The 14,968-nt window shown below is 49.4% G+C and overlaps 1 protein-coding gene across 2 annotated transcripts in view; it reads right to left on the reverse strand.

Annotated features, from left to right (window-relative positions):
• TOMM70 (translocase of outer mitochondrial membrane 70) overlaps positions 1 to 10,987 on the reverse strand; it is a 29,574-nt gene extending 18,587 nt beyond the window's left edge. The window contains exons 1-4 of one of the 2 annotated variants that reach the window (XM_066599182.1): positions 10,701 to 10,980; positions 3,857 to 4,030; positions 2,656 to 2,782; positions 613 to 722 (exon numbers count right to left, since the gene is read on the reverse strand). In XM_066599182.1, coding sequence (XP_066455279.1) covers positions 613 to 722; positions 2,656 to 2,782; positions 3,857 to 4,030; positions 10,701 to 10,934 — 645 coding nt within the window. In that variant the 5' untranslated portion in view covers positions 10,935 to 10,980. Of the gene's footprint in view, positions 1 to 612; positions 723 to 2,655; positions 2,783 to 3,856; positions 4,031 to 10,700 lie in introns of both variants that reach the window. The other variant, XM_066599183.1, reaches the window with a different exon arrangement.
• Between the last annotated feature and the right edge of the window lie 3,981 nt (positions 10,988 to 14,968).

Here is a 14,968-nt window from a genome sequence, read left to right on the forward strand (position 1 = left end):
GATCCTCAGCGGTAGACCACCACCCATCAACTACTGAAGACTTATCCAGGGGATAGATCATCAGTTTAAAGAAAAAAAAAAGACCAGAATACCCCTTTAAATTGCCTGTGAAGAAGGACCTTTACCAATACCAAATCGTCTTGTTAAGCTTGGTTGCTCAATTAAGACCACAGATAATAAAATGAGCCATTTACACCTGCAGATTTGTTAGGACAGAAGCAGGTTTTATCTGCCTTACCTGTTATAATGGTCCTAAAATAAACCTTTCTACTCCTTATAATGTCTTGAGGTGACAGTACTCGAGAACCACCAACACTCGGCTCATTGTTGGGCCGCACCGGGCCCACCATTAGCGCCCTTAGACTGCCAATCAGAATGATTATAGGGTGTAAATAGCAGCTGACAATAGATTTCACTGAGATCACATGGCCATTTACACAAAATCCCGGTCTGATCGGTCAGCGACTATGAGGTGCCTCATACTGTACAAATCCCGAAGTCTTCTGCTAAAGTCCATGTATAGTATATGGAGTGTGAGGACACCAGATATCACACCCATTGGTATCATAGCACTAGCTAGGACACGCTGGTGTCACCCGTTACCCACAATACCTTGTATTTGTCTTTGGCTTTTTCTTTTCCAAGCAGCTTAAGTACTTTATCTGCGAGCAGCATGCTGTTCTGGTTCTGGAATCCTTCCAAGATGCAAACGGCAGTGACATCTAGAGCCACAAAACACAAGGATGTCAGACTTCACACAGACCTCTGCGCTCACTCACTTTATACTCATACCAAGATACGACAGCCTGCGGACCGCCGAAAGGACATGAGGACAAGTATATCAAGAGGTTTAACCCCTTTAGAACATTGCCCTCACCCTCCCCCCCCTTTAAAAAAATGTAACTTCTTCATTTATCCATCGCCGTCGCTGTATGAAGGCTTGTTTTTTGCGGGACGAGTTACATTTTTCAATGGTGCTATTTGATGTAAAAGGTAATGTACTGAAAAACTTTTTAAAAATTGGAGTAAAATAAAATAGACGCACAAACTGCAACAAAAAGGACATAACTTTATTCTATGGGTCGGTACGATTACTACGATACCAGTTTTGTTTTTTTGCTGCACTACTTTTTTTTCCCAAAGACATAATTTTTTTTACATTTTCTGCCATGTTCTACGCACAATAACTTTTTTATTTTTCCGTCCACATAGTTGTGCGGAGGCTGATTGTTTGCAGGACGTCCTGTAGTTTGCGTTGGTACCATTTTGGAATACATATACAACTTTTTGTTGCATTTTTTCTTAGAGACAGGGTGACCAAAAAAGGTTTTGGACGACGTTGTTCATGCGGGGTAAATAATGTGTTACTTTGATGGACTGGACTTCTACTGGTGCAGCAATGCCAAATATGTATTTTTGTTTTCTTATTTAGACTATTATAAATATGGCAAAAGGTTTTTTTTTTTTCTCAAGAAACCTTTTTTTTTTTTCATAATTAGTAAAACTTTATTGATCTCATTTTCATCTTTTTTTTTTTTTAAATCCCCAGAGGGAATAACAACTTGCGATGATTTGATCGCTCCTGTAATATGATGTAATGCCATAGCGTTACATCATCCTGCGATTGGGCAGGCAATCTATCAAGCCACTGGGACAGCTTGATAGGCATTCTGTCATGACACCCGCACGGCTCCCTGAGATATCGCGGGGGGCCCGTACAGGACCCCCTAACATCGTTCGGGGGATTTAAATGCTGCTGTCAGAATTAACAGCGGTGTTTAAAGGGTTAACAGCTTTGATCAGCCGCGTGGGTGATCAGAGCCGTTGCCGTTGGGTGTCGGCTGTCAGAAACAGCCGGTGCCCGCAATGTATGATAGGAGATGGCCGCGCGATCTCCTTTCATACATATCCCAATGCTGACGAACGTAGATGTACGTCCTGCAGTAGGAAGGGATGAAAGAAAGTTTAAAAAGTGCCCAAACAGTGCAGACAGGAAACAAAGTGGGGCCTATTGTAACTCATGGATGTTTTCTTCACACAGACCCAACTGACATTCATGGAATGTCCTATTCTTGTTGGTCTCACGGACAGGTAATGCCCCAGTATGTGCTTTATGTAGGTCGGACAGCACGTGGGCAGATGCCCGTGAGCTGTCCAATGTGAACTGCATCCAAGTTCCTCGGGTACAACTCACAGTTATGGCTATATGTACCTATTCTACGAGAAAGGGAAAAAAAACTGATGCAATATTTGTAAAGTTAAGTTCACATCAGCATTCGGTAAACCTGGTTTCCTGCTCAGTAATAGGAGCAGAAAGGAGAATCCGCTGACCAAATGGACCCATGTTATGACAGAGCTGATAGGACTATAATGGGGTCAGTTTAGTTTCTGTTTGTCCTTCTGGCCTTTCTTTCCTGCATGCAGGACCTTCTCATCTAGAGTCACATGCATGATCTGCAACGGAAACCTCTGAATGTAGATGTGAACATAGCCCCAGGCCTTGTTTTCTCACGCAGCGAACGCTCCTGCAGCGGGTTGTACAGGCCTGCCCTTTCAGCGTGTCTGCACTCACTGCTAACTTCCCAAGCCAACTCCGAAACTATGATCAGAATTGCCCAAGCCTGAAGAAACCAGTCACTGCAGAGACGATCCTACCTTCCAAGCATTCCTTCTTGTTGTCCAGCCTTTCATGCGCTTTTGCCCGTCGGAAGAGGGCCTTCACATACTTGGGATTTAGTTCCACCGCTTTGGTGCAGTCCTGGACCACCTCCTTCCACGTTTGCTAAAATGGGAAATAAAAAGAAAATTTCGGAAACTGAAGAAAACTAAAACTGACCAAATCCGCTCACTAACACGGGTTGTATGTGAAGACTTAGATCGGCACTGAAAAGAACTGAAGACGGAACAAATGTTAATCATGGGGGCCATTCACATGGCTGTATTAAAGGCAATGCGCATTATCGGAAGCCTTGGCGTATAATCAAATACTGCTAAATTGGTCCCGGAAGCTCAGCTCCACACCTGGGAATGGGATTATTCCTGCAAAACGTGGATTTCTGTAAGTCTCATTCAGACAGGAGAACTTGGAACGTTCTAAAATTCATCAGTGTGTGAATTTACCTTTATGTACCTGGATTTACATCAAAGTATTCAAAGTGTCCTCAGGACCGGTCATCAATAACAGATCGCTGAATGGGAGAGCCCGGAGTACCATTCCGGCCGTGGCACAGAGCTGTGCCATCTCAATCTGCCAGCGACTGACGACCTATCCACGGGATCATTCACCAATTGTAGAGCCTTGGTGAACCCCTTTACAGGGGGTGTCCGGACTTTTACTATTGATGACCTATCCTCAAGATAGGTCATCAATAGCTGATCAGCAAGGGTCCGCCATTGTAGATCAGCTCGTTCCTGGCACTGCTCAGTATGGACAGCGCTGAAAGCAAATAGTGCTGCCAAAAATGCAGCTGCCCAGCTTAGTACTACGGGCACAGCTCCCACGGATATCAATGGGAGTTGTGCCTGCATGACCGACCCGGGCTGCTCCATTACTGACAGCGCTATTTGCACTGACAGCGGGATCAGCTGATCGGCAGGGATACTGGATTTCTGACCTATCTTGAGGATTGGTCATCAGTAGTAAAAGTCCGCACGCCATCTTTGAGACAGGTGGCGGATTTACAGCACGACCAGTGATATATCCTGAATAACCCCACTGCCGGAGGGGCTTCAGATGGTTACGTCCCCCGTACTGCACCCTGCCGATATGGGCATACAAGTTAAAATGGCAGATTTAGATAAAAGATAAAAAAAAAAAAAGGAGATGTCAGAAGTCGCCCACAAGCTGGTTACTCACCAACTGCTCGTAGGCGGCAGCTCGGTTCTGGTAGAAGGTGGACAGGTCGACCCTCTTCTCGGCAGGACACAGACTGATGGCCTCCGTGTAGCACTGAATGGCTTGATCATATTTCCCCGCTTTAAAGTACTTGTTGCCTTTGTTCTTGGCGGCTTGTGCTTTTTCTAGGGGGCTCTGCAAGAAAAAGCAAGTGGTGTGAAGGAGGATACAGGGAGGCGTTCTTCACAGGAGGGACACTCATGTAATCTTATCGTCACTAGCAACACCTCACAGGTTATTTCTATTGCACTAATCAACAGCACATCTTCGTTAGCGACAATTATGGTTGTGCAAACAAGTAAGATCAGCACTGTGGATATAAAAAGGGCATCATTACCATGCCATCCCCGGGGGCGCTCTGCTCTCATGCCACCCTTGGGAGGGGGGGGGGGCGCTCGGGCCCGATCATCAGCTTGTATGAAGGGGCCATACGAGTGGTCTTGCACACTACCTGGATGTGAATGTAGTAATTACCAGACCGTCTGGCGACTAATTATTGCCCTGAGAACAGGATTGAGCACCTGAAATTCAACTACAGCCCAGTGTGTAAGGGGGTGAGCCGTGCCACAGTCTTTACATTCCTCCCATTCTTCAAAACCAACTTCCCGATGCTCATCTCCCTGACATCTGCCATCAGGGAAGTTGCGCACCTTAGATGATCGGGAAAGAGGGGGGGTGGGGGGGGGGGTGGGGGGGGGTTCAGCCAACATGCTCTATATCTAGTGTTTGGTCACCTTAAAGGGATCACTAAACTGATTGGTGGGGTCCTATCCCTCACGATCCCCACAATTATCTAAGTGCTGCGGCCTCTTCTCATCCGTTATGTGGCCCAGGAGCAGCTCAGTCTTATTCAAGTAAATGCGACTAAGCTGCAATACCAGGCACAGCCACTATACAATGAACGACGCTGTCCTACACTAAAAGTTACCAGCAGCAGTTACTGGAGGCAGATGGGCAGCTCCAGCATGTCAGAAAAACAGATGACGGCCATGAATGGTAGTGTGACAAGAGCAGGCAACATGTGGATCCATTATGGAACTACAGGTCTCAGCATGCATGTGAGAGCTCTCATCAGCCAGCAGCTTACAGTCCGCACAGCCGGGCAGGTGAGCGGGTGGCATTAGGGCTCATTTACACGGACGGATGCAAATTTGGTCCATGAAAAACTCCCCATTTTCATTAGACGTATCACCGCGTATGGCAGTGATTTTCTCCTGCACATAACAGCCTCACGCACGCCGTCACGTCTTCCTTGTTTCAATTTTTTTTTTATTTCTCGCTGTCGCTTAGCGATGTTCCATCTAAACTCCGCAGATACGCAGTGTAACTACGTATATACAGCGTTTATTACGCACCCATAGAGAACAATACAGCTGTAGCGCACGTGATAAAATAGAACGCGCTGTGTACTTTTTTTTTTTTTAACGCACCTTTTATATGTAATGAATATACACAAGTGTGACTGATAATGAAAATCATTGTGTTTTCACGGACTTTATTCACCGCGTTATACGGGATGAAATCACGCTGGTGCGAGTTCGGCCTCCGTGATTCCATTTGATCAAAGAAACAGCGTAAAAAAAAAAAAAGTGCCATGTGAACGCTGCGTAGGATAGCCGTCAGTCAATCATTACCTCCTACAGCCGAGGGGGAGCATTTTCTGCTATGGGGGAGGGGGAGAAGTCTGTCCTAGAGACTCCTACACCAGCTTATACCTCAGCAATAGAAGTGATGGGGTAACATCATAAAGTCGTGTGGCCCCTGCCTAAACCTACCCCAGCGATGTCGGGACTTTAGGGCCCTTTTACACAGAACTACTACAGTGCAGATTCTTGCTGGGTCGCGGGTGTAAGTGCGTTCAGCGACCGGCGAGCGATAACTTGTTCGCTTATCGAGGGTCATTCATATTGTGCTGGCAAAAAAAAAAAAAGACTGTCCGTGTAAACCGGCCGCCCTTCCCGTACGCAGGAGCGATCATCGCTCAGTGTATGGAGGCGGAGCGTGCCGGATCATGCTGGCCGCCTCCATTCACAGTAAACAGGCAGTCGCTCGTAGATGAATGACCGCCTGTTCACTCGGGCCGATCGTCGTTTCATTTTCCTGACTACGCGATCCAAACGGCGAACAAGTTACCGTTCATATGATGCAGGCGTCCGCACGGAACTGATAACCGCTCAGTGTAAAGGGGCCCTTAGGAACGTACACGGCCCCTTTATTAGACCCCCATTTAGTAGCACGGGACCACCTTAAGCCTTTGGAACAGCATTTCATTGTGGCGTAGATGCCACTTGGTGAGGAAATCATTCTGCAGGAATATCGGCCCCTGCGGACAGGAAGCTTCTTGTACAGCCGCAGATTAGATCGAGGTGCTGACATGTTCTGAACAGCTGACAGGAAGGGGTCACCGATTCATGCTGCTTGTACCAAATTCTGGCTCCCATTAGCACGGGGCAACAGATCTGGATTCATCTGAGCAGGGGATGTTTTTCCGCTGCTCACTGATGATTTTGTGCTCTTTTGCCCCCCGGAGTCTCGTCTTTCTGTTACTCTTAGACATAATGGCGCTGGAAGTATTATACCCCGTCCGTGCCAAGGAACGGTGAGTTGTGCGCTCAGATGTTAGTTGGAGCTTCAGGTTGTATTTGGCTGCTCTTGACTCTGCAGCTCCTGTTGGTCAGATTGATTCCTGACATCCTCCTCTGACCCCTTTCGATAAGCCGTTTACATCCATAGGAATCCCTTCTGCTGAATGATTCCCCCGATCACACATTCTGTATACTCTCCTCACTGTTACACAAGAAAACCGCCATAAGGTTGGCAGTGACATCCCGGCCCGGTTAGTCTACCACCGATGACCCGGCCTCGTTGGAAGTCGCTCCGATCGCTGGATTTTCCCATCTAATGTGGATTCACGCTGAAACTGATCCACCGAAAACTTGTCATGTAATTTTATGCTGCACTCCGGGGTCACGGGGAGAATTTCTATACCGGCCCCAATGGTGAGCGGGCCGGGTCAGTGTATGAACGGGTGGCGTTGTGCCATCACCCCTGGCTGGTATATGGGATGTGATGTCACAAAGGCGACAACCCCACTGTAGGACACGGAGATGTCTGTATGGTAACAGAAGGGCTCGGCCTCCTCTGCCCTTTGGAGTTTGCCCTGACACAAAGGATCCGCGAGTATGAAAGCAGCGAGGACCTAAGAGCCGAGGTCTGATGTGTAGTCCAGCAGCGGTGACATCAATAAGGCGATGGGTGACCGACACTAAGAGCCTGCAATGGGGCACTACCGGGTTTCCCCCCAAATAGGACCGTCTTATATTAATTTCTGTCCCAAAAAGGCGTAGGACTTATTTTCAGAGGATGTCTTATACCTAGCAGGCTCGGTCCAGGTCCCTCCCGCTGCTCTCACAGCAATTTCCAACATATCCCAAACGTGTTCAATGGGGTTACAGTCCTGGGAGTTTGGGGGCCACGGCGGGGGGGGGGGGGGGGGGGGGGGGGAAGAGAATTCATTGTCGTGTTCCTCCAACCACCCACTAGTGATCTGAGTTCTATGACTAGGAGTGCTGCCCTGTTGCAAGTTAAGACATCATGAGGATATGGGTGCAGATGGGCAGCCCACGGGTCCTGTAGTATTCACCACTCAAGGATTGTGGTATGATGACCAACGGTCCTAGGCCATGCCAGGAAAACGCTCCCCAGACCATGACATTGCCACCACTGGCCTGTTGTACCCCAACGGTGCATCCATGGGATACAGCTTCATGCTATTTACACCAGATGCAGACCCAACCATCCATATGGTTCAGAAGGGAATGGGACTCATCGCTCCAGACCTCCTTCTGCCATGTGTCCATTGACCTCTTACCTGGGCCCTGGTTGGTCTTCGGCTGCCAAGTCCCCAGGGACACCCTGGTTGGTCTTCGGCTGCCAAGTCCCCAGGGACACCCTGGTTGGTCTTCGGCTGCCAAGTCCCCAGGGACACCCTGGTTGGTCTTCGGCTGCCAAGTCCCCAGGGACACCCTGGTTGGTCTTCGGCTGCCAAGTCCCCAGGGACTCCCTGGTTGGTCTTCGGCTGCCAAGTCCCCAGGGACTCCCTGGTTGGTCTTCGGCTGCCAAGTCCCCAGGGACTCCCTGGTTGGTCTTCGGCTGCCAAGTCCCCAGGGACTCCCTGGTTGGTCTTCGGCTGCCAAGTCCCCAGGGACTCCCTGGTTGGTCTTCGGCTGCCAAGTCCCCAGGGACTCCCTGGTTGGTCTTCGGCTGCCAAGTCCCCAGGGACTCCCTGGTTGGTCTTCGGCTGCCAAGTCCCCAGGGACTCCCTGGTTGGTCTTCGGCTGCCAAGTCCCCAGGGACTCCCTGGTTGGTCTTCGGCTGCCAAGTCCCCAGGGACTCCCTGGTTGGTCTTCGGCTGCCAAGTCCCCAGGGACTCCCTGGTTGGTCTTCGGCTGCCAAGTCCCCAGGGACTCCCTGGTTGGTCTTCGGCTGCCAAGTCCCCAGGGACTCCCTGGTTGGTCTTCGGCTGCCAAGTCCCCAGGGACTCCCTGGTTGGTCTTCGGCTGCCAAGTCCCCAGGGACTCCCTGGTTGGTCTTCGGCTGCCAAGTCCCCAGGGACTCCCTGGTTGGTCTTCGGCTGCCAAGTCCCCAGGGACTCCCTGGTTGGTCTTCGGCTGCCAAGTCCCCAGGGACTCCCTGGTTGGTCTTCGGCTGCCAAGTCCCCAGGGACTCCCTGGTTGGTCTTCGGCTGCCAAGTCCCCAGGGACACCCTGGTTGGTCTTTTGGTCTTTTGCTATTGAACCCCAGTTGATGCAAAGTACACAACATTGTGAAAATGTGTCTGTTCTGCTGGGTCATTCAGTCCACTGACACACGTTGTTGAGATACCAGACGTGCCGCTCGCCTCTAGGTGCAGCCACGCCTGACCTGCCGCTGTGTGATGACCTGTTGGATGTCTGTCCGCGGGTCAACCGGTCTTGGCACAGTTTTCATACAGCGGATTGAGACCAACCAACAACTACAACCATTTCATAAACCCTGGCACCGCACCTCTGGGCACCAACAATCTGCCCCCGGTCAAAGTCACTCCAGTCCCTAGGTCTGCCCCCGACATGCGGTACTCATCACAGGATGTCCCTACTACAGTGCCTATATACTGGTGTAATAGTAGTCATGGCGCCCCCTGCTGTTCCACCCAATGTGTCCACTGCCAGTGGTTAGGCCACAGAGGAACTCGATCCTATCACCAAGTACCAACAAGTACGTAACACCAACATGCAGCGCTTTTTCTTCCGGGCAGCTGAGCAGAAATCGAACGGACCCCATAATAGTCAATAGGGTCCATTCGGTGCTGTTCACATCCCTCCGGAGACCGAGACCATTGGGGCCGCAGATGAGCCCCCTGCTGATGTGAAACCAGCCTTACATGTCCATAGGCCAACACTGGTGATCTACAGCGCCCAGCGGCCCCCCACTGGCTACATGTGACCGCGCTTACAGATGTGGACCGCTCTTTGTAGGGCAGAAAAGCGAAACGCAGCGCACTTCTCTGTCTCATAAAATAATGATGGAGGAGGAGGAGGAGGAGGAGGCGGAGGAGGAGGAGGCGGAGGAGGCGGCTGCTCAGCGTGGGCCTTTATCCCCCTCTTTTACATCAATGGGAAAGGTACATTTGTACATTTATCACAAACGTTTTAGCTCTAAAATGCCTAAAAAATACAAAATAACCCAAAAATGCTAAATTTCATTGAAAAGACTATGATGAAAAACATGTAAACAAGCTTACAGTAAAAGAGGGGCCCACGGCCGCCACACGTTATAGGGGCCCCGGCTGTCGAGACTTTACGACTACTACAGTGCAGATTCTTGCTGGGAGTGCGCGCCACCCCCCCCCTCCCCGTCCATCAGGGAGCGCGCGCCGCCCCCCCCCCTCCCCGTCCACCAGGGAGCGCGCGCCGCCCCCCCCCCTCCCCGTCCACCAGGGAGCGCGCGCCGCCCCCCCCTCCCCGTCCACCAGGGAGCGCGCGCCGCCCCCCCCCTCCCCGTCCACCAGGGAGCGCGCGCCGCCCCCCCCCTCCCCGTCCACCAGGGAGCGCGCGCCGCCCCCCCTCCCCGTCCACCAGGGAGCGCGCGCCGTCCCCCCCTCCCCGTCCACCAGGGAGCGCGCGCCGTCCCCCCCTCCCCGTCCACCAGGGAGCGCGCGCCGTCCCCCCCCTCCCCGTCCACCAGGGAGCGCGCGCCGTCCCCCCCCTCCGTTCATCAGGGAGCGCGCGCCGTCCCCCCCTCCGTTCATCAGGGAGCGCGCGCCGTCCCCCCCTCCGTTCATCAGGGAGCGCGCGCCGTCCCCCCCTCCGTTCATCAGGGAGCGCGCGCCGTCCCCCCCTCCGTTCATCAGGGAGCGCGCGCCGTCCCCCCCTCCGTTCATCAGGGAGCGCGCGCCGTCCCCCCCTCCGTTCATCAGGGAGCGCGCGCCGTCCCCCCCTCCGTTCATCAGGGAGCGCGCGCCGTCCCCCCCTCCGTTCATCAGGGAGCGCGCGCCGTCCCCCCCTCCGTTCATCAGGGAGCGCGCGCCGTCCCCCCCTCCGTTCATCAGGGAGCGCGCGCCGTCCCCCCCCCTTCGGTCATCAGAGAGCGCGCGCCGTCCCCCCCCTTCGGTCATCAGAGAGCGCGCTCCTCCCCCCCCCCCCCCCATTCAGAGGGCGCGCTCCTCCCCCCCCCCCCCCATTCAGAGGGCGCACTCCTCCCCATTGGGCACACTGTCACCATATCACATAGTGTTGTTCCTCTGTTACTCCTCCTGGCACCTCACCATCTCCTGCTGGGGGGGAGTCACCGCCTCCTGGTTGGCACTGCCCGCATTGGGCACCGGGCTCGCCCGCCCCTTCGGCGTCCTCCTCTGGCTGTCCCTCTTGCTGGACCGGTGGCGGCTCCATAGATAGACGGCTCCGGCCCCGATGAGCAGCGGCGCCCCCACGGCCAGCGCCAGCTTCCAGTGAGGGATCCCGGGTCCGCCTTGCGGCTCCACGGGCTTGGAGGCGGCCATGATTAATCCGTCCCTGCAGCTGCGGACACGGGGAGAAGACAGGGAGGCGGAGACCGGAAACGCGGGGCAGCCTGGGAGCCGGCAGGAGGGGACACTTCCGGGAGCGCTGGGCTCACAGAGCGGCTGCCCTCTACTGGCTGTCTGGTAGCAATGCAACTACGGAACACTTTCGGGAGTGGTCATTGGGCTCCCTCTGCTGGCTCAGCACCCGTACTACACTCGTCCGCAGTTATAGGGTTCAAATATTATCTGTGCACGATTTGTGCGTCTTCAGGCTCCTTTTACACGAGTGTGAATGGGTTTTATGTGTTGCGAGACGCACAAAACCCGCACGAATGTGAACTGAATGCGGTCACACACATGAGCGACGCTGCGAAGGGAAAAAGAGCTGCGCGTCTTCTTTCTTTCGTGCTCTTGGAACGCTTCGCCCATTGATTTCAATGGGACATTTAACCCCTTAGTGACCAAACTTTTTTGTTTTTTCCATTTTCGTTTCTTCCTCCCCTTTTAAAAAATCGTAACTCCTTTATTTATCCATCGCCGTCGCTGTATGGGGGCTTGTTTTTTGCGGGACGAGTTGTATTTTTCAATGGTGCTATTTAATATACCATATAATGTACTAAAAAACTTTTAAAAAATTCTAAGTGGAGAGAAATGGGAAAAAAACGACATTCCGTCATCTTTCGGTGCGTCTTGTTTCTACGGCGCACAAACTGCAACAAAAATGACATGATAGCTTTATTCTATGGGTCGGTACGATTACTACGATACCAAACTTGTATAGTTTAATTTTTTTGCTGTACTAATTGTATTTTTTTTAAAAGATATTTAATTTTTCAAAATTATTTTCTGCCGCCATCTTGTCTGCGCAATAACTTTTTTATTTTTCAAGCGACCTAGTTGTGCGAGGGCTCATTGCTTGCGGGACGTCCTGTAGTTTCCTTTGGTACCATTTTTGAATACATATAACTTTTTCATCGCTTCTCATAACATTTTTTCTTGGAGACTGAGTAACCCAAAAAAAAGCATTTCTGGCGTTCTTTATTTTTTTTTCCGGACGACGTTCACCGCGCGGGGTAAATAATGTATTACTTTGATAGATCGAACTTTTATGGACGCGGCGATACCAAATATGTATATTTGTTTTATTATTTAGATTCTTTTATTGTAAATATGACAAAAAGTGTTTTTTTTTAACTTTTATTACTTTTTTTTTTTTAATAATTAGTAAAACTTTATTGTTCTTAGTTTTACATTTTCTTTTAGTCCCCCTAGGAGACCACAACTTGCGATGCTTTGATCGCTCCTGCAGTATGATGTAATGCCATAGCGTTACATCATACTGCGATCTGACAGGCTGTCTATCAGGCCGTCCCCACGGGGATGGCGGGATCTCCCTCCATACACGTCCTGCAGCTGCAGGACATAAAAAATACTACAGGTCTGTCACTAAGGGGTTAAGGCATCACATAGCTCGCGCATGCCGTGCGATACGAGATTTCCCATTGAAACTCTTCCGAGCCTCCATTGAGCGTGAAACTTGCACACGATCGGAATTTTACAGAAGCGACGCGTTTTTGCCTGATGGCACATTGATGAGAAACTCGTACCGATATCGCCCTCGTGAAAGAGCTCTGGAACAAGACCTTATTGCTCCGTGTCGTGTTCTTCTCCAGTGCAGACAATTGGGCGTACCCAACTGATGAGGCTTAGATACCCCTTCAGTATCACCTAACGCCTGCGATGGGATTTCCGCGGTCAGCTGAGCGTTTTTTTTCGCGCATGAATAGGTGCGCGAAAAAGAGGCTCTATTAGAACCGATGCTTTCCAGTGAAAGAAGTCTGATTTCTACAAGCACGAAAAAATCGCAACTGCAAAAGATAAAGGACGTGCGAGTGCGCCCGTTTATGTGATTTTTCTACACGCGATGTGTTTTTTTTTTCCGCGCGGCTATTCATGTGCGTCCGTCCTCCTGGTTTGTAAGCAACATTGTGAGCGTCGCTGGAAACGACTGCCCTCATTAATCAAAACCGTCCGGAAAAAAAATCTGGCTTTGTTGCCCCTAGCAACCAATTGCAGCAATTGTTAAATGGTTGAGGTCAAATGAATGCTGCGCTGTGGTTGCTAGGGGCAACAAGGACATTTCTTTTTAGCCAGTTGCGATAAATCTGCGCGTCTCTCTGATGTTGCAAGTTCAGAATGACCCTTCAAGCGTCCGTTCACACGTAGCGTAAATGCTATGGATCTCCCGCAGCGGAGTTGGCAGCGTTTTACAGCACCAGCAGCGCGGAGGAGGATTCAAGAAATCCACAAAATACTCCAAAAATCAGCAGTTTATAAGTGCGTTGTGCGTCCTGAGCGCGTCCGTCCGCGCTGAGGATCTTCAGTGCAGATTCCACCTCTACAAACCACGGGATGACATCCGTGACAAAATCTGCGTGTTAGACCCCTTCATACAAGCAAAACCGCAGTTGTGTGTGTCTAAACGCTGCGCTTTTGCAAATGAATGACACTTTTTTGCACGCGCATCGGCATATTTTACTATATTCACCCCACCCTATTGACTTCTATGGGGTCCTTTGGTGCACAAATATGCAAAAAAATAGAACATGCAAAATATTCTGGTACTACACTTTATGTTATGAGATTGGTTTTGGTACTGTACTTATGTTATGAGATTGGTTCTGGTGCTGTATTTATGTGTATGAGCTTCGTTCTGGTACTGCACTTATGTTATTAGATTGGTTCTGGTGCTGTATTTATGTTAGGAGATTAGTTCTGGTACTGTATTCATGTTATGAGATTGATTCTGGTGTTGTATTTATGTTAGGAGATTAGTTCTGGTACTGTATTCATGTTATGAGATTGGTTCTGGTGTTGTATTTATGTTAGGAGATTCGTTCTGGTACTGTATTCATGTTATGAGATTGGTTCTGGTGTTATATTTATGTTAGGAGATTAGTTCTGGTACTGTATTCATGTTATGAGATTGGTTCTGGTGTTGTATTTATGTTAGGAGATTAGTTCTGGTACTGTATTCATGTTATGAGATTGGTTCTTGTGCTGTATTTATGTTATGAGATTGGTTCTTGTGCTGTATTTATGTTATGTGATTGGTTCTGGTGTTGTATTTATGTAACAAAATTAGTTCTGGTACTGTATTCATGTTATGAGATTGGTTCTGGTGCTGTATTTATGTTACGAGATTGGTTCTGGTACTGTATTTATGTTATGAGATTAGTTCTGGTGCTGTATTTATGTTATGAGATTGGTTCTGGTGTTGTATTTATGTTAGGAGATTAGTTCTGGTACTGTATTCATGTTATGAGATTATTTCTGGTACTGTATTCATGTTATGAGATTGGTTCTGGTGTTGTATTTATGTTGGGAGATTAGTTCTGGTACTGGATTCATGTTATGAGATTGGTTCTGGTGCTGTATTCATGTTATGAGATTGGTTCTTGTGCTGTATTTATGTTATGAGATTGGTTCTGGTACTGTATTTATGTTATGAGATTAGTTCTGGTGCTGTATTTATGTTATGAGATTGGTTCTGGTGTTGTATTTATGTTAGGAGATTAGTTCTGGTACTGTATTCATGTTTTGAGATTGGTTCTGGTGCTGTATTCATGTTATGAGATTGGTTCTGGTACTGTATTCATGTTATGAGATTGGTTCTGGTGTTGTATTTATGTTGGGAGATTAGTTCTGGTATTGGATTCATGTTATGAGATTGGTTATGGTGCTGTATTTATGTTATGAGATTAGTTCTGGTGTTGTATTTATGTTAGGAGATTAGTTCTGGTGCTGTATTCATGTTATGAGATTGGTTCTGGTACTGTATTCATGTTATGAGATTGGTTCTGGTGTTGTATTTATGTTGGGAGATTAGTTCTGGTATTGGATTCATGTTATGAGATTGGTTATGGTGCTGTATTTATGTTATTAGATTGGTTCTGGTGCTGTATTTATGTTAGGAGATTAGTTCTGATACTGTATTCATGTTATGAGATTGGTTCTGGTGTTGTATTTAT

Source organism: Eleutherodactylus coqui, chromosome 4, assembly GCF_035609145.1.
Source record: "Eleutherodactylus coqui strain aEleCoq1 chromosome 4, aEleCoq1.hap1, whole genome shotgun sequence".
Lineage (NCBI taxonomy): Eukaryota > Metazoa > Chordata > Amphibia > Anura > Eleutherodactylidae > Eleutherodactylus > Eleutherodactylus coqui.